Here is a 25,991-nt window from a genome sequence, read left to right on the forward strand (position 1 = left end):
CCCGCCCCCTTTCTGCGCCGCCTCCTCACTCCGCCCTCCGGCTGACCCTTCCTCCGGCTCGGCCAGCCCGCCTGCCCGCCCCTCGTCCCGCCCACAGCGCCGGCAGCCGACCCCGCCCCCCCCGGGATGGGCGGCCCCGGGGGCTTCCGAGACCTCCTCCGGAGGCCCCAGCCGGCGCGCAATAGGCGCTGCGGCGGGAGGAGCGAGCGCACACCCGCTCCCTCGTCCTCGCAGCGCCCCCAGGGCAACCTCCGCTCTCCACAAACCCGGCGCCCGCTCCGCCGCCGGCCCATCGGCCCGCGCCCTCGCCTTGCCGGTCTAGCCCTCACCGCCGTCTCCACTCCTCCCGCTCCGCCGACGTCACGCCGGGCGCCAACGCGCAGCTGCGAGCGCGGGGCGCGCGTCCCTTCCGGCTCGCCGTAGCAGGCGCGCCGCCGCTTCCTGCGGCCGGGCCCCGGATGTGTCGAGCGGAACGGTGCCTCTGGGCCCGGTCCCCAGCCCCAGCCCGACGTGGAGGAGCGCGGCCCAGACCCGGGGTAGGTGTGGGCGCGGCGGGGACAACGGGCCGGGGGTCTTATGGCCTGCGCCCCGGCCTCGGTTCCCCCTGGAGCCGCGGGGGCGCGGGGCTCCCGGGAGGGAGGCCCCGCGCGGCGCTGGCTGTGGGACGGGACGGGCTCGGCGCCGGGACCGGTCGGCCGTGAGGCGGGCCGGCGGCGGCCGGGGGCGCTGCGGGCCCGCTGCGGGCCGGCCCGTTCCTCCCGGTGAGTGGGCCGTGGGGCCGCGGGGCGCCTCGCATTGTTTTCTGTGCGTGAGATTCAAGTCAGGTCTGTTGCTTTCTTTTGGTCTCGTGGTCCGGGTTCGATGCCCGACCCTCTCCGCAGCATGGGGATGGCGCGGCTTTGCTTCTTCGCGCGAGGTGTCCCGCGCAGGTGTGGGCAAAGGTGCTGAGGGAGAGTGACTTGTCAGACGCGTCGGCCAGGGAGCCCTGCGGCGCCGCGGCGTGCGGCCGCCTCCAGCCCCCCTCCCTCGCCCACTTGCAGCTCTCAGCTGGCTAAGGCTTGTCGCCCCCGGGGTCTTCGCGTTGCCCGCACCCTCCGCCCGGAACACCTTCCCGCAGAGATCTGCCGCCCACATCTCTGCTCAGACGCCACCTCCTCAGTCGGAGAAGAATAACCTAGCAGCGGGCTAGTAGTGATTATCCCGGGCGTTATAGATGAGTTTTATTCTCTTCGCTTATTTGTATTTTCTGGTGAATTTTTTTTTTTTTACCTGATATGTGCAATAAAATGGTTTTTGTAATTTTTTTTTAGCGGAACCAATGAAATATAAATATGCTTTCTGAATGGTTGGAAAAAAATACATCTTAAAACTCTAAATCATTCTACCACCCAAAGATAAGCACACTTAGCAGTTTCTTTGTGGCCCCTTGTTCTATGCGTGTAATTTTTTTTTAATAATGGGGATTGTACAGTGTAATTCTATGTGCTTTTAAAAACATGTAGTTAGCATGATCAGGTGCCATGAAATCCTCTACAGCAGTTGCTGTTAGTGGAGTAGTATTAGTGAACCGTCATCTACTTAATTTCTTGTGTTGGATCCCCTCTTTCTTGCCTATCCCAGGCCGTGGCTTTAATATCCTCGTGTTGCCTTCAGTTTATCTTCTTTTCAGAGTATTCTCATCAACGTACAGCCCCTCCCTCCAGCTACCGTTACCCTTTCTAGGGCTTAGCTTCCTTTTATACCAGAATTAGGAAGAATCGCGAGCTCCCTATCACTACTTCCTCTTCTCATTTCTCTTGAACGTTGGTTCAAGCTAAGCTTTTGGTCCCACCTCGCCTCTGAAACAGCTCCTCTTGGGGTTAGGTGACACCATATTGCCAAGTCCCCCTGTTGGCCGCCTTTGACTGGGCCTCCCATGGCTTCCTTGAATCGCTGTGCCCTGGTGGCACTGGGACACAACTCTGTTGATTGTCCTTTTACCTTGATGGTTGCTCTCCTCAGCCTCCTTGCTGGTTCCTTCTCATCTCCCTAACTTACACAAATTATAAGGCCTCGAGGTGGTCCTCTCACCTCCTCTCTGGTCTGTACACTGGGTGATCTCATCCCGTGTCACGACTGGGTCACTTGTCAACACATCCTGAATGTGTTTCTCCTGGCAGGATCTTCCAAACAGCCACTTTTACATGTGTGAAACCTGCTTATACACTGCTGCATCTCAGTCAGAGGCAGCGCCATTCTTCCTGTTGCTCAGGACAGAGCTCCTTGTGTGGTCTCTGCGTTCCTTCCACGTTCCAAATTTGATTGGTCGGCACTTTAAAAATTGATCTCAAACCTGACTGCTTCTCACTGCTTTCTTGGCTACAGCTGTCATTTAAGCCCCCCGGGTCATCTCGCCTGGGTTATTCCAGTGACCTCCTTCCTGCTCACCTGAGCTGAGCTGCTCTGCAGTTGACTCTGAGCACAGATTCGGGTGATGCACTGCTTTGTTCAGAGCCCTCCATCGTTTCTCATCTCCCTCAGAAAAAAAGCCAAAGTCCTTAAGGCAGTTTATGAGGCCCCTTGTGCCCAGGTCCCTGCTGCCCCTGTGACGTCATGTCCTGACCCCACTCGTTGTCACCTGGCTCCTGCCACACCCAGCTCAGGCCTGGGCACACTTCGGCTCTGCCTGAAACGTCAGGTCCCCACGTGCCACGGGTCTGCCTCTCACTGAGTTCTCTTTTCAGCAGTTCCCTCCTCAGAGAGGCTGCTGGATAACCCAGCGCCTTGCCCACTCGCCCGCGTGCTCCATCCCTTACCCTGAGCTGCGCCACTGCACTGATGGTCTGGCACTCACCGCTTTGTGCGTTGGGGCAGGAGCTATGCTTTGTTCGCTGTCATACACACAGTGCTTCAAATCGTGTCTGATGGCGTACGTGCTTAATAAACATTTGTTGAGTAAATAAGTTAATGAACACATTCCTTTCTAAAGCAGGTGGATTTGGTAGGGACCTAGGCATGCAAGCGTAATTAGAAATTGTAGGGGTTGCTGAGGAATAGACTTCGCATGCTCTCAGAGGAGGGAAATTGGCTTTTCTAGTAGAGACTTAATGCACGAGGTGAGGTTTGGATTTCGTAGGTAGAAATGAAGAGAATTGAATTTGACTCCTGCAGTTGGAGATGGGAGCTCCGGAGGCCATTGAAGGAAGGGTTCAGCTGCTGGATCTTGCATTCAGGGGGCCCTGGGTGAAGTTAGACGTCCTGCACAGGCAGCGTGGTGTCCTTCACGTGGACCATTCACCGGGGCCGTCCGTCTTATGTCTTGAATTCTCTCGTTGGCACTCTCTCTGCACTGCTACCCGCACCCCCAGGGTCCCGCGTTCCCAGTGTGGCGGCAGTGAGCGCCTGCAGGGCGAGCAGCTGACTGCGGCTGCGGCCTCACATCTTGCTCTGGGGCTGCCTCTGCTCCTCAGCCCCCTGTACAGGGACGACGCACCGCTGCCTTTCGGAGTCAAGACCCTGGCCCTTAGACTTTTCTTCTGCGTAGAGCATCCTTTGGGCCTGTTATCTCAGCCCCACCCCTTCTGTGTTTTTTTTTGCTTTGTTCTAACCAACAGAAATTTTTATCCTGTTTAGGCGCACTATTGTAGAAATAAATTTAAAAAATCATTTATGTTCTGAGTGGAAGGGAAGGTCTTTGCATATCCTCACTTTGCTGTTTTACTTAGCTTTTTTTTTTTTTTTAAATGTACGTTTAATAGTATTCACTTTTTGGAGTAGAATTCAGAGAATTTTGACAGATGTGTAATTTCCATGACAATTGGGATACAAAACAATTCCTTCCCTCCCAGCAGTTGCCTTGTGCTGCCACTCTGTAGTGAACTCTTTCCCCAGCCCTCGGCAGCCTCTGACCCGTGAGTGTGTGTTTTCTGTGTTTTTCAGGATGTCAGCTACAGGAACTCACACAGCGTGGAGCCTTTTGAGTCTGGCTTCTTCCACTGAGCGTAATGCCTTTGAGATTCATCCAGGTTGCTGCGAGTACCAAGAATGTCCCTTTTTGTGGAGTAGTAGGTCCACAGTGTGGATGGACCGCGGTTATCCATTCACTCGTTGAAGGACATTTGGATTCTTGCCAGCCTTTTAATACAAGTAATGAATGAACAGTTTACATTGCATTACAGTCAGACAGTACAGAAGCACCCCAAGCATGACGAGGTTCCTCTTTGCTCTTTCTCCTCCTTCTTGACTTCCCCAGACTGACTGATTTGGTATCCATTTCTTTATTTACTTTTAAATTTAAAAAAAAAATTTTTTTTTTTTTTTGGCCATGCCACGTGGCTTGCAGGATGTTAAGTTTCCCGACCAGGGATTGAACCCAGACCCTCAGCAGTGAAAGCACCGAATCCTAACCTGTGGACCACCGGGGAATTCCCCAGTATCCATTTCTTTTCAAAGTGTATTCTTGTAAACAGCATATAGTTGAGTCTTATTTTCTTAATCTAGATTGTGACTTTAAGATTTTTATTTGATATTTGGTCTATTTAATTTTTTTAATATAAATTAATTTTACTTATTTTTGGCCGCGTTGGGTCTTCATTGCTGCACGCGGGCTTTCTCTAGTTGCGGCGAGGGGGGGCTACTCTTGGATGTGATGCGAGGGCTTCTCATTGCGGTGGCTTCTCTTGTTGCGGAGCACGGGCTCTAGGTGCGCAGGCTTCGGTAGTTGTGGCTCACGGGCTCTAGAGTGCAGGCTTAGTAGTTGTGGCGCACGGGCTTAGTTGCTACACGGCATGTGGGATCTTCGTTCCCAGACCAGGGCTCGAACCCCGGGTCCCCTGCATAGGCAGGCGGTTTCTTAACCACTGTGCCACCAGGGAAGCCTCTGTTTAACTTTTAAATAAACACTTTGGAATAACTTCAGATGTACAGAAAATTTGCAAAAATAGGTTTCTTTCTATATATTAGAAGCTACATTCTCTGTGAGGGTGATATCTCCCACAAGAGGATCAGAATTGGTTCTTGAGAGGAAGGTGAGAAAAAATTAGGTATGACAGTGGTTTGTGGCATCCCAAAGAGTCATAGTACTTCACAGATACACAGCATAGCTATGGTTTACAACTTCACGGGGGACGGTCGGGAGAGAAATGCCTAAATAGGCTTCTTAGGGGGACAATGGGGAAAAAAAGGTTGAGAAATAGCAGCAGAATAATGAATTGGGCGTTTGTAGCTTTATTAGCTGGTGTTTAAGGAAGCACTTCTTCAGTTTGTCTTGAATGTTCCTCTCAAGCTAAGATAGATCCCACCTGGCATAGTACAGGGGGCGCTGGCCCATCGGGTTAAGGACCCACCACCAACACCATGATTTTAATCAGAAGGGACGCTGGGGACATGAAGTCTGGGTTTCCGTTTGCACTGCAGCCTGAGAGAGGTCAGGCCATGTGTAGTAGCACATGGTGTAGTGCACCCTTAAAACCGAGTTTTAAAACTCAGTTTAGTACATTTTATATCTTTTGGAACTTAAGTATTTTAGGAACTACTATGGAACCTTCATAACCTGCTCTGAGGTGGGAGAAGAATGAGTGTTTTGTTAGCCAATAGGACTTTTGTTAAGTGGCATCTGGTGTTACCATCTTAATAGATGCTAACATTTTACTATGAAAAATTTCAAAGATACACAAAGATTGAAAGAATTTTATAGTAAACACCTAGATACCCACCACCTAGTTTTCTATTATTAACATTTTACTGACCTGCTTTATCACACATCCATCTATCCATCCATCTTTTAAAAATTTGGGGGAGCAATTCAAGATGAGTGAAAGCATTGTTTTTAATGTGTTTAATTTGAGCCTCTTTTTTACTCCCTCTCGCAGAGGTAGTTGGTCCATTTTGGGGGTGTCTGTCAAGTTACTTAGGGCCGCACAAAGACAACTTATATAAAAAGCCCTTGAATACAGGTTACCAGGGAGTGGAGGGCAGAGAGCATTCTCCACAGAGGGGAGTTCTGGAGGGCGGCGGTGCTTTTTCAGGGAAAGAGGGAGGGTTCACGTGGCTGCACGTGGGGTGTCTGGGGGTGAAGGTCCTTGTGGTGTAGATGCCACCGCTCTGCTGATGGGAGTCAGTCTCCATCCCCGCCTGGGCTCCCCCTGAATCGCTTTCTCACAAAACTGAGATGTGGTGGTGGTGCCTGGAGGCCGCGGACCTCAGACTCCCCCGGCCGACGCTGCCTGCGATTCAGCCCCGCAGAGGCCTGCTCCGTGTGGTGACGCGGCCCCCACGGTGCCCTGAGTGGCGTCCTTCACCCTGGCCTTTCTTAACCCGCCTGTGCCTGTTACTAGGCCTCCAGTCTTAACTCTGCAGGTTTTCTAGAGTGTCAGTGTGTGCGCAGCAGCATCTCTGTTTGAGGAGAGCCTCAGGTTGAAAGGAGAAGCTTTACTTCGTCTTGGATTTGTTTGTAGTCCCATCGCTGACTTGACTTTGAGATACAAATGGTGTTAAACGATGGCATGAGTTTATTTATTTCAAAGATGGAGATGAAACCGCTGAGAACCACTGTCCTAAAATCTCCTAACCTTTCTCTCTGTCTTCCATCATCACCCCGGGCAAGGCTGTGTACATTGCTGCTTGTTCTGCAGAGCTCTCTGCCCCTAGTTTTCCTCCATTCTGCCAGGATGTCATTGTTTTTAGGCCATTTCAGGAGACAGGAAATGTGTTTTAAGGAAAAACCATGAGTTGATACTGACTCCCTCTTCTCATCCAGCATCATGGAGTTGATCCGTGCCTTCCTTCCCCGTTCCATTGGTGATTATTTTGTCCTTTCCAGAGTTAGATTTGCTTCTGTTTGCGTTCAGTTTTAGGGAGCTCTTCATCCCTATTGATTTAATTTTGCTTTTTGAACGTGTAACACTTTAACATGATTCTAAAAGTCAAAATGATATGAGATGGTGTACTCAGAAGCGCCCCTTCCTCCACTGTCCTGCCAGTCTGCTTGCACCCACCCCCTTCATTTCTGGCTTATTCTTCCTGAGTTCCTTTTTTGCAAAAGTAAGCAGGTATTTATGGGGTGTTATTGCTTCCAGACTCTTTAGTGGACATAACTAGGAAATATATTTTTTAAGAAAGAAATATATATATAGATATGTATGTATCTGCTTATTTTTATTGGAATATAATTAACATACAACATTATATTAGTTTTAGGTGTCCATCATAATGATTTGACATTTGTGTACATTGCAAAATGGTAACCACATTAAGTCTAGTTACCATCTGTCGTCATACAGAGTTACAATTTTTTTTTTTCTTGTGATGAGAATTTTCAAGATTTACTCTCTCGGGGCTTCCCTGGTGGCACAGTGGTTAAGAAACCGCCTGCCAGTTCAGGGGACATGGGTTTGAGCCTTGGTCCGGGAAGATCACACATGCCGCGGAGCAGCTGAGCCCGTGCGCCACAGCTACTGAGCCTGCGCTCTAGAGCCCGTGAGCCACAACTACTGAAGCCCATGTGCCTAGAGCCTGTGCTCCGCAACAAGAGAGGCCACCGCGACGAGAAGCCCGCGCACCGCAACGAAGAGCAGCGTCTGCTCGCCGCAACTAGAGCAAAGCCCATGCGCCGCAGCAAAGACCCAACGCAGCCAAAAATAAATAAATAAAATTAAAGAAAATAAAGATTTACTCTCAGCAATTTTTGAATATGCAGCACAATATTACTGACTACAGTTCCCAAGCTCTACCTCCCCAGGACTTATTTATCTTACAGCTGGAAGTTTGTACCTTTTGATCCCCTTTAACCCACTTCGCCTACCACCCAGCCCCCACTGCAACCACCAACTTGTTCTCTGTATCTGTGAGTTTTGTTTAGATTTCACATACAAGTGAAATCATACAGTGTTTATCTTTCTTTGTCTGACTTATTTCACTTAACATAATACCCTCAGGTTCCATCCATGTTGTTGCAAATGGCAGGATTTCATTCTTTTTTATGGCTGAGTAATATTCCATTGTATATCTCTCCATATCTGTCTCTCTATATAGCTCACATCTTCTTTATCCATTCATTTATTGATGGGCACTTAGGTTGCTTCTCTGTCTTGGCTATCGTAAATAATGGTGCATATGAACCATTATAGGGGTGCATATGAACCATTATAGGGGTACCTGTAACTTTTCAAATTAGTGTTTTTGTTTTCTTCAGATACAGTGGAATGGCTGGTAATAGAATTGTCATATGGTAGTTCTGTTTTTAATTTTTTTTGAGGAAGCTCCATACTGTTTTCCATAGTGGCTGCACCAGTTTACCGTCCCACTAACAGTGCCTGAGGGTTCCCTTTTCTCCACATCTTTGCCAACATTTGTCATTTGTGGTCTTTTTGATAATAGGTGTGAGGTGATACCTCGTGGTTTCGATTTGCCTTTCCGGTGTGAAGTGGTATCTCGTGGTTTTGATTTGCATTGCCTGATGATTAGTGATGTTGAGCATCTTTTCACGTATCTGTTGGCCGTCTGTTTCTTCTTTGGAAAAATGTCTATTCGGATCCTCTGTCCATTTTTCAATTGGATTTTTTTTTTTGTTACTGAGCTGCATGAGTTCTTTATATATTTTGGATGTTAACCCCTTATCAGATATATGATTTGCAAATATCTTCTTCTATTCTTCCTATAAAAAGATTTTGCCTTTTTATTTTGTTGGCGGTTTTCTTTGTTGCACAGAGCTTTTAAGTTTGATGTCTCCCATTTGTTTATTTTTGCTTTTGTTGCCATTGCCTTTGGAGTCAGATCCAAAAAAAAATAAAAAAGTCTCCAAGAGAGATGTCAAGAAGCTTAACCACCTGTGTTTTCTTCTAGGAGTTTTATGGTCTCTGGTCATACATTCAAGTCATTAATCCATTTTGAGTTAATTTTTGTGTATGGTGTAAGATAGTGGTCCAGTTTTATTTTTTTGCATGTGGCTGTTCAGTTTTCCCAACACCATTTATTGAAGAGACTGTTTCTTTCCCATTGTATTTTCTTACCTCCTTTGTCATAAATTAATTGACCATATATGTGTGGGTTTATTTTTGGACCTTCCGTTCTGTTCCATTGATCTGTGGGTTTGTTTTTATGCCAATACCATACTGTTGTGACTACTAAAACTCTGTAATATAGTTTGAAATCAGGGAGCTTGATGCCTCTAGCGTTGTTCTTCTTTCTCAAGATTACTTTGGCTTTTCATGATCTTTTGTGGTTCCATACAAATTTTTAGATTGTTTGTTCTATTTCTGTGAAAAATACCTTTGGGAGTTTGATAGGGATTGCGTTGAATCTGTAGATTGCTTTAGGTAGTATGGACATTTTAACAATGTTAATCCTAATCTGAGAGCACAGGATATCTTTCCATTTACTTGTGTCATCTTCAGTTTCTTTCATCAGTGTCTTACAGTTCTTAGTGTACAGGTCTTTTACCTCCTTGGCCAGAAAATTCCTAAGTATTTTATTCTTTTTGATGCAATTGTAAATGAGTGTTTTTCTTAACTTCTCTAATAATTCTTAGTATATGAAAATGTAACAGATTTTTGCTTATTGATTTTGTATCCTGCAACTTTACTGAATTCATTTATTAACTGTAACAGGTTTTTGGTGGAGTCTTGAGGGTTTTCTGTACATCATATCGTGTCATCTGCAGATGGTGACGGTTTTACTTCTTTCTGATCTTGGATGCCCTTTTATTCCTTTTCCCTGTCTAATTGTTCCGGCTAGGGCCTCCAAAAGTGTGTCGAATAAAAATGGCAAGAGGGGGCACCCTTGTCTTGTCCTGATATGAGAGGAAGTGCTTTCAGCTTCTCACTGTCGAGTATGATGTAGCTATGGGCTTGTCATATGTGGTCTTTATTACGTTGAGGTATGTTCCCTCTGTACCCACTTTGTTAAGAGTTTTTATTCTAAATGGATGTTGAGTTTTGTCAAATGCTTTCTCCGCTCTATTGAGATGATCATGTGATTTTTATCCTTCCTTTTGTTAATGTGGTGCAACACGTTGATTGATTTGCTCATGTTGAACCATCCTGCATCTCTGGAATAAGTCCCAGTTGATCACGGTGTATTATCCTTTCAATGTATTGTTGAATTCAGTTTGCTAATATTTTGTTGAGGATTTTTGCATCTGTGTTCATCAGGGATGTTAACCTGTAATTTCTCTTTTGGTGGTGTCCTCTTCTGGTTTTCGTATCGGTAATGCTGGCCTCGTAAAATGAATTTGGGAGCGTTGCCTCCTTTTCATTTTTTGGAAGAGTTTGAGAAGGATAGGCATTAAATCGTTTTTGAATGTTTGGTAGAATTCGTCAGTGATGCCATCTGGTCCTGGACTTTTGTTTGTTGGAATGTATCTGTTTATTTATTTATTTTTGGCTATGTTGGGTCTTCGTTGCTGCATGCGGACTTTCTCTAGTTGCAGTGAGTGGGAGCTACTCTTCGTTGCAGTGCGCGGGCTTCTCATTGTGGTGGCTTCTCTTGTTGTGGAGCACGGGCTCTGGGCGCGTGGGCTTCAAGTAGTTGTGGCTCGCGGGCTCTAGAGCGCAGGCTCAGTAGTTGTGGTGCACGGGCTTAGTTGCTCTGTGGCATGTGGGATCTTCCCGGAGCAGGGCTCGAACCCGTGTCCCTGCATTCTTTTTTTTTTACAAAAATAAACAGGGCTTCCTTGGTGGTGCAGTGGTTAAGAATCCGCCTGCCAATGCAGGGGATGTGGGTTCGATTCCTGGTCCAGGAAGGTCCCACATGCCATGGAGCAACTAAGCCCGTGCACCACAACTACTAAGCCTGTGCTCTAGAGCCTGCGAGCCACAGCTTCAGAGCCTGTGTACCACAACTACTGAAGCTCACATGCTCTAGGGCCCCCATGCTGCAGCTACGGAGCCCGCGTGCTGCAAATATTGAAGCCCGCACGCCTAGAGCCCATGCTCTACAACAGGAGAAGCCACTGCAGTGAGAAACCCGTGCACCGCAATGAAGAGTAGCCCCTGCTCACTGCAACTAGAGAAAGCCTGGGTGCAGCAATGAAGACCCAACACAGCCAAATAAAAATAAAAATAAATGAATGAATGAGTGCAGGAAAGGTATGTCTCTGTCCTTCCATTAATTAGTCCATCTGTCTGTCTTTCTTTTCCCCTTTCTTATACAAAGTTATTTCCCCATATATAGTCTTTTTACACTTTGTTTATGTGATTTAGCAGTATACGTTCTGGAAATTGCTTTATACCAGTTCATGGAAATCTTCCTCATTCTTTTGTACAGCTACGTAGTACTTCATTAAGTGAATGTACTGTAATATAGTCAACCAGTCTCTGAAATATTATGGCTGTGCAGTTTATTTCCGGTATTTTGCGTTTGCAAATAATGCTGTAGTGAATAAACATTGCGCTTGTGTGTTTTCATTTTGGAGGTGGATATTCACGGTGAATGTGTAGTGGGATGCTGGGTTGAAGAGTAAGAGCATGTGTAGTTTCTTCTTCTTTTTGGCTGTGCTGGGTCTTCCTTGCGGTGTACAGGCTCTTCGTTGTGGTGCGTGGGCGTCTCTAGTTGTGGCGTGTGGGCTCAGTAGTTGTGGCATGAGGGCTTAATTCCCCGACCAGGAATCAAACCCGCGTCCCCTGCATTGGAAGGCAGATTCTTAACCAGTGGACCACGAGGGAAGTCCTGAGCATGTGTAGTTTTGGGTAAATGGTGCCAGGTCCCCTTGTAGGGTTGTACAGCTTAACATCCCACAGCAGAGTTGAGAGGGCCTGGTTCCCACAGTCTCACCAACAGAGTGTGTTGTCTGGCTTTTGAATTTTGTTAGGCTGATAGATGAGAAATGATATTTCAGCTTAGCTTTAATTCATATTTCTTTCATTATGAGTGATGGATTTACAAGTGAATGTGCTTGAAAAATTCAGCCTCAAGTCTTACCTTGGAGTTTTACTTTGTTTTACTGATTTTTGCAATAGAAAATCCCATTTCATAAATACAGGCTAGGCGTGAGTGAAATGAATCAGGCGTTTGGTTCGTTACATGTGAGCAACCTTGTAGAGAGAGTCATAGTGTTTTGGTGGGTTTTGATGTTAGTCAAGAAGGCCAAGCCTGGGTTCTGGTTGATGCTGGTAATTGTGTTAGGAAGTTGTGGAGCTGGCTTTATTTCTGGCAGGCCAGGCCTTCTCTGGTTTCTGCCTCTGCATATCTTCATGGCCTGTGAGGGGCTCTTTGATGCAGACGCTGCGCTTTGGATGTGGGCTTCCTCCCGTTCAGAAATGGCCCTCTTGATGGTGCAGTATAGAAATGCTTCCCCACTCTAACAGCAGTGCTCCCTGGGTGGTGAGCGGTGCCTGGCCCTTGGCTGTGGTGTGGGAGGCGCGTCGACTGTGGCGATGAGCGCAGTGAGCCTGGCGGCCTGGGGCTTCTGCTCAGCTCCCGCTTCTTGTTGCCGGCTGGGATGTGGCCCAGTGTGGCCAGTACTTGGATATTTCTAATGAATGAAGCTGACAACTTGCGTTTTTTATGTGAAATCTCCTGGTATAAAAATATCAATTGAAATGAATCCAAACAGCAGATGACATCATACAGACTAAAACCGTGTCTTCGGTCTGCATAGAGCCAGGGCGGCCATGATTGCCAGCATCTCCTGCCGAGCGACTTGGGGACTCCCCACCCAGTGTGGCGTATTGGCCCTCTGAGCCCTGGCTCTGTCTGTCTCCTCGGCCTTGGTCTTCAGCACGCTAGTATTCTAGCACTTTCCCCTCCTCTGCTTTTCCCATACTCACTCGTTTACTCACCAAGCACCTACCGGGTGTCTCTCATATGCCAGGCTCTGTTCTGGGTGCTGGTGGTTCATCAGTGAGCCCAGTCAGACAGCCTCCCTTACACGACATGCTGTTATGCTTGGCCAAAGACGTTTCTTTTAACGTGTACAGAGAGAGCTAGAAATATGTACACGCCCATATATGTGTTGTCGTGTCGAGAGTTTAAAAACGTGTATACGTGTAATATATATGCTACGCGTATGTTTGGCTTTACTCCAGTTATATAATTTAAGTACGTACAAGCGTTTCCTCATTCTTTTAGTGGCTGCCTCTAAAGGGTGGTTATACCAGATTTTGTTAAAAGTTCCCCATAGGTGAGCATTTACATTGTTTCAAATTTGACATTATAAATAATATTATAATGAACACCTTTGGACAACTGTATATTTGTGTGAATAGATCCCTAGAGGTGGAGTTCCTTGATCAGTGTACATTAAAACTGTGACAGGTAATGCTGCGTTACCCTCCAGAAAGCTATAGCTGTGCTTTACTTCCCTCATTTGTGTATGGCGGGTTCGCCATTTCCTAGCAGCCTTACTAAACCTGAATATTACCAGTCTTTTGATCTTCACTAACCTGTCAAACAACAAATAATTGTCTCACTTTATTTCATATTTTGTTATTAATGAGGTTAAGCATTTTTGATGTTTATGTGTCATCTGAATTTCTTGTAGGATTTCTGGTTTAGCCTCTTTTCTTGGGTTGTTTGGCTCTTCTTGATTTGTGGGAATTCTTAAGAATGGATAACCTTTTGTCATATAGGCTTCAAATTTTTTTTTTTTTTTTGCGGTATACGGGCCTCTCACTGTTGTGGCCTCTCCCGCTGCGGAGCAGAGGCTCCGGACGCGCAAGCCCAGTGGCCATGGCTCACGGGCCCAGCCGCTCCGCGGCACGTGGGATCTTCCCAGACCGGGGCACGAACCCGCGTCCCCTGCATCGGCAGGCGGACTCTCAACCACTGCGCCACCAGGGAAGCCCATAGGCTTCAAATATTTTTAATCAATCTCACTTTTTTATTGTAATGTTCTTCTTTAGTAAGGTTGTCAGTTGTTAATGCTTTTTAAAAATAAATATTGTTTCTAGGTTTCACGCCATGTTTAGGAAACTCTTCATTACTGCAGGATTATAAAGATATTCTCATATGTTTCAAAATATTTTTATGGTTTGATTTTACCCCCTTGAGTAATTTTTGTGAATGGTGTGAGGTGCAGGGGTGGGCGGGGCTCAGGGGGTGGATCTGACTTTTATTTTTCTAAATGGATCGATCTAAGAAAGTTTGGATTTTAATTCTCTAGCTTCAGGACTTCTCTGGCTGTCCAGTGGTTGAGACTCCACGCTTCCACTGCAGGGTGTGCAGGTTCAATCCCTGGTCAGGGAACTAAGATCCCACGTGCCGCAAAGAGCAGCCAAAATATAAATAAAAAAATAAATAAGTGATAAAAAAATAATTCTTTAGCCTTCCAGAAAGCTGTTGTGAACTTTAGTAATGCTCTAAAAAGACTTCTTATTTTAAACATCTCGACAACAGTCAGAGAGGTTTAAAAATAGCATCTGTCTGTGAGAGGCCTTTTTCTCTGTGGTCTGCAGCTCTTGGTGAGGCATGGATTTGTGGGCCCCACGAAACCCTGAGAGGCTCACCGGGTGGACCATTGCTGGAGGTGGCAGGGAGGCAGGGACAGATATGTCAGCGGGGTCTTGTGTCTTAAGGCAGAGAACTGCGGGAGTTTGTGCGATAGGCTGGAGTGGAGGGTGTGGCGTCTCTTCTATTGCAAAGTGTTTTCTTTTTTTTTTAAAATTGAAGTATAGTTGATTACAATATTGTGTTAGTTCCAGGTGTACTAATGATTTGACATGTGCGCACATTATGAAACGGTCACCGTGATGAGTCTAGTAGCCATCTGTCCCCGTACAAAGTGTTATTACAGTGTCACTGACCATATTCCTTATGCTGCACCTTACATCACATGACTGACTTCTATAACTGGAGGCTTGTACCACTTAATACCCTTCACCCATTTCACCCACCTCTCATCCCCTCCCTTCTGGCAGCCACCTGTTTGCTCTCTGTATCTGTGAGTCTGCTTTCATGTGTTGTTTTCTTTATGTGCTGGATCAGCCAAGATGTGCCTGGCTCTTGCAGCCGGCAGGTGCGCCCCGGGCGCTGCTGGCATCCAGCACAGGGCGGAGTGCCCGCCACGTGTTCCCTGCAGTTAGCTTGTTGTTGTGCTCCCTCGGGGCCTCATCCCTGTGCTCCTGTGAACTGCCAAGCAGGACCGAGTCAGTGTGGCAAACAGCATGCCCCTGTCTTTGCCAAAGCGTGTCACGTGACCGCCGAGTCCAGGGCTGGGAAATGCACACCCGTGTTGTGACTGGCGGGAGAATCGGAGTGTGTGGTGAAGAGCACTGATGACTGTGGCACAAGCCAGTTAAGGACAAACTTGGAAAGCATAGAAAGGCAGCAGGGAAAAATCAAAGTGTACTCTGTCACATAGTCAGTATTAATACTGTTTTGCATAGACGTATCAAAGTTTATTGATGTTTATGGTTGGGCATGCCATCTTTCTGCTACAAATAACATTTCAGTCAGCATCCTTGTATATCGAACACAGCTCTGATCTTTTTTCTTAGGCTGATCTAGGAGTCGGATTATTGGGTCAGAAGACGTGAATGTGCTGTAAGATTCTTGTACCTACTGCCAAATTGCTCTCTGGAGTTTCCACTTGAAAATATTCCCAGACACTATTTGTGGCTTCTGTCCTCCCTTCACTCCCATCGTGTTCTGTCTGTTCCTTCTGCCCTGAGTTCATGCTCGTGCGTTCAAGCCCTGATCCACCCTCCTCCTCGTTCCCTTCTCCTCACTCTCCGTCCAGCCCGGGAGCTGTTGTTGATGTAGCAGAACTACCCAAAGCGGGAGCCTGGCCTGAGGGCCGGATCCGCCTGGGGGGATGACAGGGCTGAGAGGGAGACGGGTTTGGGAAGGGAGCAGGGCTCATGACCTGAGCTCCCTGCTCGTTGAAGGGGAAGAAGAGGCTTCCCAATCCCTAGCTGCCTGGACTCTGGGAGCCCCGAAAGAGAAGCTGGGGAGGGAGGCCCTGGGGGGCTGGGAGCATGTCCAGGCCTCAGCGGGGGGTGAGGGGGTGGGAGCAGCTGCTATGGGGACCCAGTTTCTTGAGCCCTTCCCCCCTCACTCTTTCCAGTTCTGACCTGGGGACCCCTGCCTACACCAAGGATGGGGCCCAGGTAGGTGTTTCTTAGGGTGGCCTCTTCCCGGCACCAGATGTGCCCCCTGTGTGACGTCAGCATTGCCCTGAGTGAGCAGCCGCCGCACAGACGGCGCCAGCCCCGCGTGGCCCCAGTGGGCGCTGCGCGCAGTGGTCTGAGGGCTTGTCCCCGCTCCTCGCAGGTTGCGGCGGTGCGCTGACGCGGCCCGCTGATCTCGGCCTGGTCCTGGGCAGTGTCCTCCTCAAATCGTGAGCCAAACAGCCCGCTGCGGCTGCTGGCGCGCCTTACAGTTAGGGACATCGCCGCCACCAATTCAGGAGATGGTGGCTTTGCTTTCCACCGGGGTACCTGTACCATGTTCCGGGGGATGCTGTTTTAGATAAGTGGTTTCTTTACATCATAGTTGATTGGGTTTGTTTCTCCAACCTGACCGTAAGCTCACTGAAGTCAGGAACCTTTTTAAAAAGTCAACGTGTAGTTTACAGTTCTTTGAATTTGAACGAACACACTCATTCTTGTAACCATCGTCCCAAATCAAGTGTAGAACCAGTTCCACACCCCCAAGTTCCCACCTGCAGCCTGGCAGCGTCTGTCTAATCTGTCTCTGTGGTTTTGCCTGTTCCAGAATGTCTTGTCGTGTCAGTGGCCTGCAGTCCGTGGTCCTTGCGTCTGGCTGTGCTCCTTGGCGTCCTCGTGGTGTGGGTGTGTCTGTGGCTCGGCCTTTACGTTGCTGAGGCAGCCGCGTTGTGTGGCTCTTCCAGGTGTTTTATTCCTTCGCCAGGTGAAGGTCAGTATTTATGTGTCCATATGTCTCAGTAGATAGTTTTTTAATTTATATCTTTAACAGAGTCGTGGTTAAGTTGTACAATTAGTATGCTACTTTTTTCACTTAATAATATATCTGAAAAACTTTTCCATGTTTATAACATAGTCTCCATCTAGAACTTGAACATTGGATATTTCTGGTTACACTTCTTTTTACTTCTACTGTATTATTCTGTAATAAATATTTTTATGCATAATTTAAAAAAATTGGTAAGTGAATTTCCTTAGCAATTCCCAGAGGTTGGATTAGTAGGTCAAAGGTAATGGGGCCTGCTTCCCCACCGTTGTCGGCCACCCTGTTAGGCACGTTCTGAGCTCTGAGCCCTCAGAGATCTGCGCTGTCTCCCTCCACATTTTTTCAAGAGGTCAGTCATCACAACGTATTCCCCCCCCCCCCCCCCCGCATTCTTTACCTTCCCCCTGGTTTTGTAAATTATTATATGTGACAGAGTTTCTTTCTGGCCTTTGTTCTCTCTTATCATCTTTGGTATTCTGGGAATGTATTTTAAGGAAATAATCTGAAATATGTCCTAATGTGTTTGGTTATTCTTTTTATTCTATTTTTGTGTTTGTTCTACACTAATCTTCCTCATAATGCTTGTTTAAAAAGATCAGGAACAAAAGCTCTTTTTTAAAACTTGATTGATTGATTGATTGATTGATTGGGCTGTGCCGGGTCTTAGTTGCGGCATGCATGCGGGATCCAGTTCCCTGACCAGAGATCGAACCCAGGCCCCCTGCATTGGGAGCACAGAGTCTTAACCACTGGACCACGATGGAAGTCCCAAAAGCTCGTCTTGAAAGCAATAAGCATGCCTCAGAGTCCCCCGCCCTTGAGTGTCCCACAGCTCACAGTCCCGCTGGGCTGTCTGCTGGGGGCGAGGGTGGGAGAGGGCTCCTGGGATGATAATTAAGGCTGTGGTCCCGATTTCCCGTTTGGATGTGTTGGCTGCAGCTTGCCCATGGTCTTTAGACTCCATCTTCAGAGACGGTCATCAGAGCAGAGAGTGCCTTCTCCTGCTAGTCTAAGCAGGCACTGGTCTTTATGTTTCCCAGCCTTCACTTGTGCACCCGTGAGTTCTGTAGCTCTTGATTTCATACACATGCGTGTTTCAGCCAGGGGCCTGGGACTGTGGCAGCATTCATACAAATGTGTATTTTCACTTTTTAAGTCTTGTAACTTTCGGTTTATAATGTTTTTCATCCCTTGTCCGTTTTCTCCGTGAAATAACAGTGATGCCCTGAAGACGAAAGGATGCTCCTGCTTGTCTTGCGGGGAGGGCTGGAGGGAACACCAAGAAATGGGGAGCTAGGTGTGTCAGCAAAGACTTGAGAATTGTAATCGGGGGGAGGGTATTTCTGACCCAGCCAGTGGGGAGCAGACAGGCTGTGGCTGTCATCCTGTTCCCAGCGGGGTCGCCCCCTTGCAGACAGCAAGGCTCCAGCCCAGGCTCCAGCCCAGTGTGACTCCAGCCACAGTGCGCCCTTGTGGGCGGCCTCCCTGCCTCACCTCGGAATTAGCCTCCTCCCGCTAGTCCTCTGCTTCCTCCCGTCCTTTCTCAGCGTCCTGTCCCCTCTCCCGCCCCCTTCCCTAGTCCGCGGCCCTCAGCACTCTTGGGGCCATGAGCCCCTTTAAAGCCATGTCCCAGCTCCCAGAGAGTTGGCGGACCCCTGACGGGGGCTCTCCCGTCCTGGCTGCTCCCTTCTCTCCTGAGGTTTTCTTCTGGAAACACCCACCACCCCCAGGTGAGCTCGTAGAGAGGGCTGAGGTGCGAGGCTGGCACCAGGCCTGGGCCTCTCCCCCAGGAGCGCAGAGGGGCTCTGTGTGTTCACAGTCAAGTAACCCCGGGGGTGTTTGCAGGGGCGTCGCACAGATGCTCATGAGAACTGCCAGCTGGTGAGGGGCGGTTCTCTTCTGATGACATGCGATGGTGGCATGTGTGGGAGCCACTGGCGGCCTCCTGGGCACCGTTCCTCCACTGGGAGAGATGGGCAGACTGCCCCAGCACGTGGCGGCACGGAGCAGGGCCACCGGACGAGGAATAGCCTCCCAGGAAGAAACATGCCTGTCACGAGCGCCAGCACCAGGTTCATATCCCGCTGGCCTTGAGCAAGTGATTGCCAGTTAGCTTCCTCGGGAGCTGGTTGGGACCACCCACCTGCTCCTGCCAGGCCATGTCCTGGCCCCAGGCACAGCAGTGACCCAGAAGGCCCTGTCCCTCCTCTGTGCTGAAGGAGATGGTCTCCAGTGCCATCTCGTCGGGGCTCGATGACAGTAAGACAGTGGTTTGTATCAGATGCTGGTGGGAACATCCCTCCAGAGCATCTGTCCGGTGCTGCTAAATGGTACTCAGAATAAGTAGTGATCAGATGGTTATATTTGCCTCTAAGTAACTTGATTTTAACTGTGTTTTTTCAGCAGAGCATTAAGTTGGATAAAAAAGGAGGGCGATCATGCACCATGGCAGCGGCCCTCAGAACGTCCAGCACCAGCTGCAGAGGTCCAGGGCCTTCGCTGGCAGCGAAGGAGAAGAGCAGCAGGCCCGTCCCAACCCCCCGCAGTCCCCCGCCACGCCCTTTGCGCCGGCGGCGAGCCCGTCCGCGCCCCAGTCCCCCGGTTACCAAGTTCAGCAGCTGATGAACCGCAGCCCCGTGGCCGGGCAGAGCGTGAACATCGCCCTTCAGAATGTGGGGCCGGTGGTGGGAGGGAACCCCCAGATCACGCTGGCCCCCCTGCCGCTGCCCAGCCCCACTTCTCCGGGATTCCAGTTCAGTGCACAGCAGAGGCGGTTTGAGCATGGGTCTCCATCGTACATCCAGGTCACCTCGCCGCTGTCCCAGCAGGTGCAGACTCAGAGCCCCACCCAGCCCAGCCCCGGGCCGGGACCGGGCCTGCAGAGCGTGCGGGCGGGAGCCCCTGGCCCCGGCCTGGGCCTATGCAGCAGCAGTCCCACCGGGGGCTTCGTGGACGCCAGTGTGCTGGTGAGACAGATCAGCCTGAGCCCGTCCAGTGGCGGCCACTTCGTGTTCCAGGAGGGCTCGGGCCTGGCGCAGATGGCCCCGGGCGCCCAGGTTCAGCTGCAGCACACGGGGGCGCCCATCACGGTCAGAGAACGGAGACTCTCGCAGCCCCACGCGCAGTCGGGGGGCACCGTCCACCACCTGGGACCTCAGAGCCCCGCGGCCGCAGGCGGGGCCGGCCTGCAGCCCCTGGCCAGCCCTGGCCACATCACCACGACGAGCCTGCCGCCCCAGATCAGCAGCATCATCCAGGGGCAGCTGATCCAGCAGCAGCAGGTGCTGCAGGGGCCTCCGCTGACCAGGCCTCTGCTCCCTGGGGTCGGGGGGACTTCGGCGTTTGGGATGACGTCCCCACCGCCCCCCACCAGCCCTTCCAGGACCGCAGCGCCCCCGGGCCTCTCCAGCCTTCCTGTCCCGTCTGCGGGGAGCGCGGGGATAAGAAAGGCTCCCAGGAAATTGGAAGAGATCCCCGCGGCCTCCCAGGAGCTGGCTCAGATGCGGAAGCAGTGCCTGGACTACCACTTCAGGGAGATGGAGGCTCTGAAGGCGGCCTTCAAGGAGTACTTGGTCGAGCTGTTCTTCTTGCAGCACCTTCAGGGAAACATGATGGATTTCCTAGCTTTCAAGAAGAAGCATTATGCCCCGTTACAAGCTTACCTTAGGCAGAATGATTTGGACCTGGAGGAGGAGGACGAGGACGAGGACGAGGAGAAGTCTGAGGTCATCAACGACGAGGTGAGGGGCGGCGCCCAGTCACCAGCAGGCCGGGCTGCTTGGCTGTGCGTGCAGGCAGCCGTGAATTGCACGTGATCTGTGAGCCTGGGGTGTTCATGAGATGCAGTTCATAAGGATTTGATCCAGGAGCAAATGGAAGATGCATTTGCTTTTTCCTTCATGGAAGGAAAGAGCTGCTCTAGTTAGGAGGACGGTGCAGAGTGGTGCTGTGAGTATTGCCGGTGCGTTTAGAACAGGGATGCTTCCCCGGTTTGGGGAGCCAACCTGGCCTGACCCAGCGTTCCCCTGTGCTCTGCTGGGTGTGTGGAGGTTGGCCAGCCCCGAAGGGCCTGCAGAAGCCAGGGGTGTGGACACCTTCCCGCTGGTTCCCCAGGTGTCACATTTTACTTACGCAGGTTCACCCATTGGGATTCTCAACACCATGAATGTCATTTTCAAAGAAGGGATTTGAATCACTAGGTTGTTACAGTATATCAGTTATGATTTAAATCACTAGATACATTTATAAGGTATCTTCATGATTAAAAGATGGTTATTATGGCAAAGCAACTGAGAATTTTTTCAATTTTTAGATGTAGTCTTAGATTTGAGATCACATATTTAACTCACGCTGTTGCACATAGCTACTGAGTGGTATTTAAGATAGAATCTTTTTTAGATAGTGAACTTTTTGGGTACCTGGAATGGGTGCTTAATAAATAACCCCAATTGGGATTCTCAGTACCTTAGTGATTCCTAAGGTCCCTTATTGGTACTTCCTAGAGAAGGAAGCTGAGCAGACAGGGCGACAGTGAGGTGCAGCGTGATGCACTGGATTTGTGCCTCTGTGTTGTGACTGTACACTATGTTGGTGGAGCTCATTTTGTTTTTTGATACAGCTAAAACAGTGTAAATCTCTGTCAGTTCTTCTGCAAAGAAATCAGCCTTTGATGAACAAAAGCTGGCTTCTTTGCTCATCTCCTCGTTGATATTTATTATGTGTGGCTTTGCCATTTGGTGTTTTCTTTAACACCCTTTCCAGGATGAACCATTTTTATTTTCTAAAAGGTTTATATGATTTTTTTTTTTTGAGGATTTCACCTCTGTTGCCATGAAATAGTGAAATTCAGTTCTCTTTTATGTTTGTACACCAATGTTGTCTGTAGGCTCAATCCCCCTTACCTGTCATTGCCATTCTGACCTGCACGTAGTAGGCCAGGGTGTAAACTGCCTATGAGGTTGTCAGGGCTCTGCTACTTGAAGACTGTCCGCCATTACCATTTTTAAAGTTTGAAGTTGCAGAATCTAAGGACATTGCACTTGTGACTTAAATTGGAGTTTCTGCAAGATTTGCAGTTGAGTTAGGGTATTATAAATCTGTCACAAATCAGTTCAGTGTCCTTTTACAGGATTTGATGCAAAAAAATTCCATTTTTAAACACCAGACATCAGTGAGCTATCAGCAATAAAATTCTAACAAAATTTTGAGCAGTCTTAAAAATTATGTTGCCTTTTTTTCTCAAAATATTTCCTCTCAGGTAAAGGTTGTGACAGGAAAGGATGGGCAGACTGGTACTCCTGTTGCTATAGCAACCCAGCTTCCTCCAAATGTTTCTGCTGCTTTTTCATCCCAGCAGCAACCATTTCAGGTACTTTTCGATGGTTCTAAAATGTAGTCTCATCAGAAACTTTTCCTTCATCCAGATATTTTAACCTTCAATTTACTATTTGCTCTTCAGCATTTTTTTCCAGAGCCCATTCCTTATTTTAAAAAAGTAAAAAAGCCTTCCTGCATATAAAATTATACAACTAAATTGCATGAGTAAATGACAACACAGACCTTAATGCATTATTTTTTGTGTGTATTGACCTGTAACGCAGTAGTAGCTTCAGCATGCATGTCATCTAATACCTACAGTCCTGTTGAATGTATGCTCAGGATTCCTTGTGTGCTGTGTTTTAAATGTTGGTTCTTTCTTGTGTCTTCTATCTGTATTTTTGAGAACAGTGCAAACAGAAGAAAAAAAAAGAAGATTACACAGATGATAACTTGATATTTTCTGTAGCTAGAAGAAACACTGAAATGAAACACACTTCTAAAATACCAGGACCTTAGGCTTCTAAATGGATGTTAATTGAATGCAAACTGATTATTTTTAATTTTTTGAAAATTAAATCACTCAGTGTTACATTAATAAATGCCAAGAACCGAAAAGTACAGGTCAGATTCTAGTCATTTTGGAATAGATTGTGCTAGGTTCTGAAAGCAGTTGAATCTTGTGGTGATAATGTTTTTAAAATTTTCTTAATTTTTAATTTTGGTATAATTTCAAACATATATAAAAGTTGCAATAACAGTACAAAGACCTCCCGTTATATCCTCTACCCAAATTCACCACTTGTTAACTTTTTGCCCCATTTGCATTATTTTTATTCTCTCTCTCTTTTATATGTACACACATACACATTTCCCCCAAACTATTTGAGAGTAAGTTGCAGACATCATATCACACTTGCATCCCTAAGTCCTTCTTCATATGGTATCAGGTACGAGTGTTACCTGACCTAACCGTGGTATAACAATCAATTCTGGAAATTTTACAGTAACTTTTACTATGACTAAGCCACAGCTCACGTGCAAATTTTGTCTCTTGTTCCGGTGACATCCTTTGTATAGTTGTTTTTCTCCCAGTCTGGGATCACCCGTTGTGTTTAGTTGCCATGCCTCTCTGGTCTTCTTTAATCTGGGCAAGCTCCTCGCTCTTTCATGCCTTCACACTTTTGAGAAGTGTAGGTCAGTTATTTTGTAGAATGTCGTTTGACATGGGCCACTAATTCTGTTATCTATTGGCGAGTCCTGCTGGAGTCAGCTGTCACGTTAAAGACTGCAAAGTGGATTTTCTAACTCCATTATTCCTTCTGCATTCATTAGCTGGCATTCTGCTGTAATGATGAACTTTCTTTTTTCTTCCATTACGTATATTCACATACAGATTCTTATTTCATTTTCATATGTCATTAACGGTATTTATTTATTTAAATTTATTTAATTCAGTAAAGTTTATTCTTTTTGGTCTATAGTTCTGTGAGTTTTGTTCAATGCCTAGAGTTGTGTAACCACCACCACCCAAGAGACAGAGGAGTTCTGTCATCCCCCCAGATGTTCCTCATGCCACATCTCTGTCGTCAAATTTTCTCCCTCCCTTAACCTTTGTTCTCTGTCTATGATTTTGCCTTTTCCAGAATAAAATATAAATGGAATTATACAGTATAGTATATGCATGCTGCCTTTTCAGTCTGGCTTCTTTCAGTTAGCATAATAATTAATGCATTTGAGATTCATCCACGTTGTTGAATTTGCCAATTGTTTCCTTTTTTTGCTGAGCGGTATTCCACTATATGAGTGTTCCCCAGTTTGTTGAGCCATTCACCCTTTGAAGGACGTTGGGTTGTTTCCAGTTGTTGGCATACCTAGGAGACAGGTTTCTGGGCTGTTATTAAGAGTACATTCAGTTTCACATGCGACTGCCAAACTTTCCACAGTGGCTGTTCCGTTTCACATTCCCACCAGCGGTGACTGAGAGTTCCTTTTGTTCTGCGTCCTCCCCACTACTTGTTCTTGTCAGTTCTCTTCTGTAGTTATTCTAATACGTATGCAGTGGTTTTAACTTGTATATCTCTAAAGACTAATGATGTTGAACAACTTTTCTTTTTCATGCGTTCATTTCCATTTATATATCTTTTTCGGTGAAGTATCTGTTCATTTCCTTCACCATTTTTTTCCCAGTGAGTCATTTGCTTTATTGTTGCATTTGAGAATTCTTTATATAACTTGGATATAAGCTTTTTGTCAGATATAAATTTGCAAATATTTTTCTGTCATTCTGTGCCGTATCTTTTTCTTCTTTGATATCATTTTTTACAGAGCAGAAGTTCTGAATTTTGATGTGGTCTCTTTTATCATTTTTTTTCGTTTATGGATTGTGATTTTGATATATAAGAACTCTTCACTCAACCCAAGGTCACAAAAATTTCCTCTAGTTTTTTTTTTACAAGTTGTATAGTTTTATGTTTTACATTTAGGTCTGTGATCCTTTTTTTTTTTTTTTTGCGGTACGCGGGCCTCTCACTGTTGTGGCCCCTCCCGTTGCAGAGCACAGGCTCCGGATGCGCAGGCCCAACGGCCATGGCTCACGGGCCCAGCCGCTCCGCGGCATGTGAGATCTTCCCAGACCGGGGCACAAACCCGTATCCCCTGCATCGGCAGGCAGACTCTCAACCACTGCACCACCAGGGAAGCCCGTGTGATCCATTTTGAGTAAAGTATTGTATAACATGCAAGCATCGGTAGAAGTTTATTTCTTTGTATATCGACAGCCAGTTAGTTGAGCAGTGTTTCTTAAAAAGACTGTCTTGTATCTGCTGAATTGATTTTGCATCTTTGCCAGAAATCAGTTGATCCTGTCCGTATGGGTCTGTTTCTAGGCTCTCTTCTCTTCCATTGATCTCTGTGTCTATCTTTTTGCTTAATGCCACACTGTCTTTACTACTGTATCTTTGTAGTAAGTCCTGAAATCAGTTAGTGTGAGTTCTTCAACTCTGTTCTTTTTCAGAATTGTTTTGGTCATTCTGGTTCCTTTCACTTTTCATATACATTTTAGAATCAGCTTGTCGATATCCATAGAACATCCTGCTAGGATTTTTTTTTTTTTTTTTTTTTTTTGCGGTACGCGGGCCTCTCATTGTTGTGGCCTCTCCCGTTGCGGAGCACAGGCTCCGGACGCGCAGGCTCAGTGGCCATGGCTCATGGGCCCAGCCGCTCCGCGGCATGTAGGATCCTCCCGGACCGGGGCACGAACCTGCGTCCCCCGCATAGGCAGGCAGACGCTCAACCACTGCGCCACCAGGGAAGCCCCCTGCTAGGATTTTGATTGAGATTGGATTGACTCTATTGACCTGTTTGGGGTGAAGTAATATCTTGAGTCTTCCAGGCCAGGAATATGGTATGTTCTCCATTTATTTTTGTCTTCTTTGATTTCTTTCATCAGTATTTTGTAGTTTTCAGCATGCAAATTCTATGTATGTTTTGTTAGACTTATACCCAGCTATTCCAATTTTTCTGTGGTGCTATAGATGGTACTTAAATTTAAAAATTTTTTTCTAGTTGTTGATTGCAAGTATATAGGAATACACTTGATTATGCAACCTTGCTAAACTCATTTATTAGTTTTAGGAGCTTTTTTGTAGATTCCATGGGATTTTCTACCTAGAGAATCATGTCTGCAAAGAAAGCAAAATTTATATTTTCTTCTATCTGTATGCCTTTTATTTCTTTTTCTTGCCTTATTTGCACTGGCAATGGCAGGGACTGGCATGGACTTGCACTGTGATGCTGAATAGGAGTGATAAGAACAGACAATTCTTACC

General features: G+C 47.4%; 1 protein-coding gene across 3 annotated transcripts in view; it reads left to right on the forward strand.

The window, feature by feature from the left end:
* The first annotated feature begins 427 nt into the window (after nt 1-427).
* The window catches only part of EP400 (E1A binding protein p400), a 113,975-nt gene continuing 88,411 nt past the window's right edge, over nt 428-25,991 (forward strand). For 2 of the 3 annotated variants that reach the window (XM_079943609.1, XM_079943610.1), the window contains exons 1-4: nt 428-536; nt 16,630-16,791; nt 19,249-20,585; nt 22,103-22,213. In XM_079943609.1, coding sequence (XP_079799735.1) covers nt 19,284-20,585; nt 22,103-22,213 — 1,413 coding nt within the window. In that variant the 5' untranslated portion in view covers nt 428-536; nt 16,630-16,791; nt 19,249-19,283. The remainder of the gene's footprint in view (nt 537-16,629; nt 16,792-19,248; nt 20,586-22,102; nt 22,214-25,991) is intronic. The other variant, XM_079943611.1, reaches the window with a different exon arrangement.

Source organism: Stenella coeruleoalba (assembly GCF_951394435.1).
Source record: "Stenella coeruleoalba genome assembly, chromosome: 14".
In the NCBI taxonomy this organism is placed as follows: domain Eukaryota; kingdom Metazoa; phylum Chordata; class Mammalia; order Artiodactyla; family Delphinidae; genus Stenella; species Stenella coeruleoalba.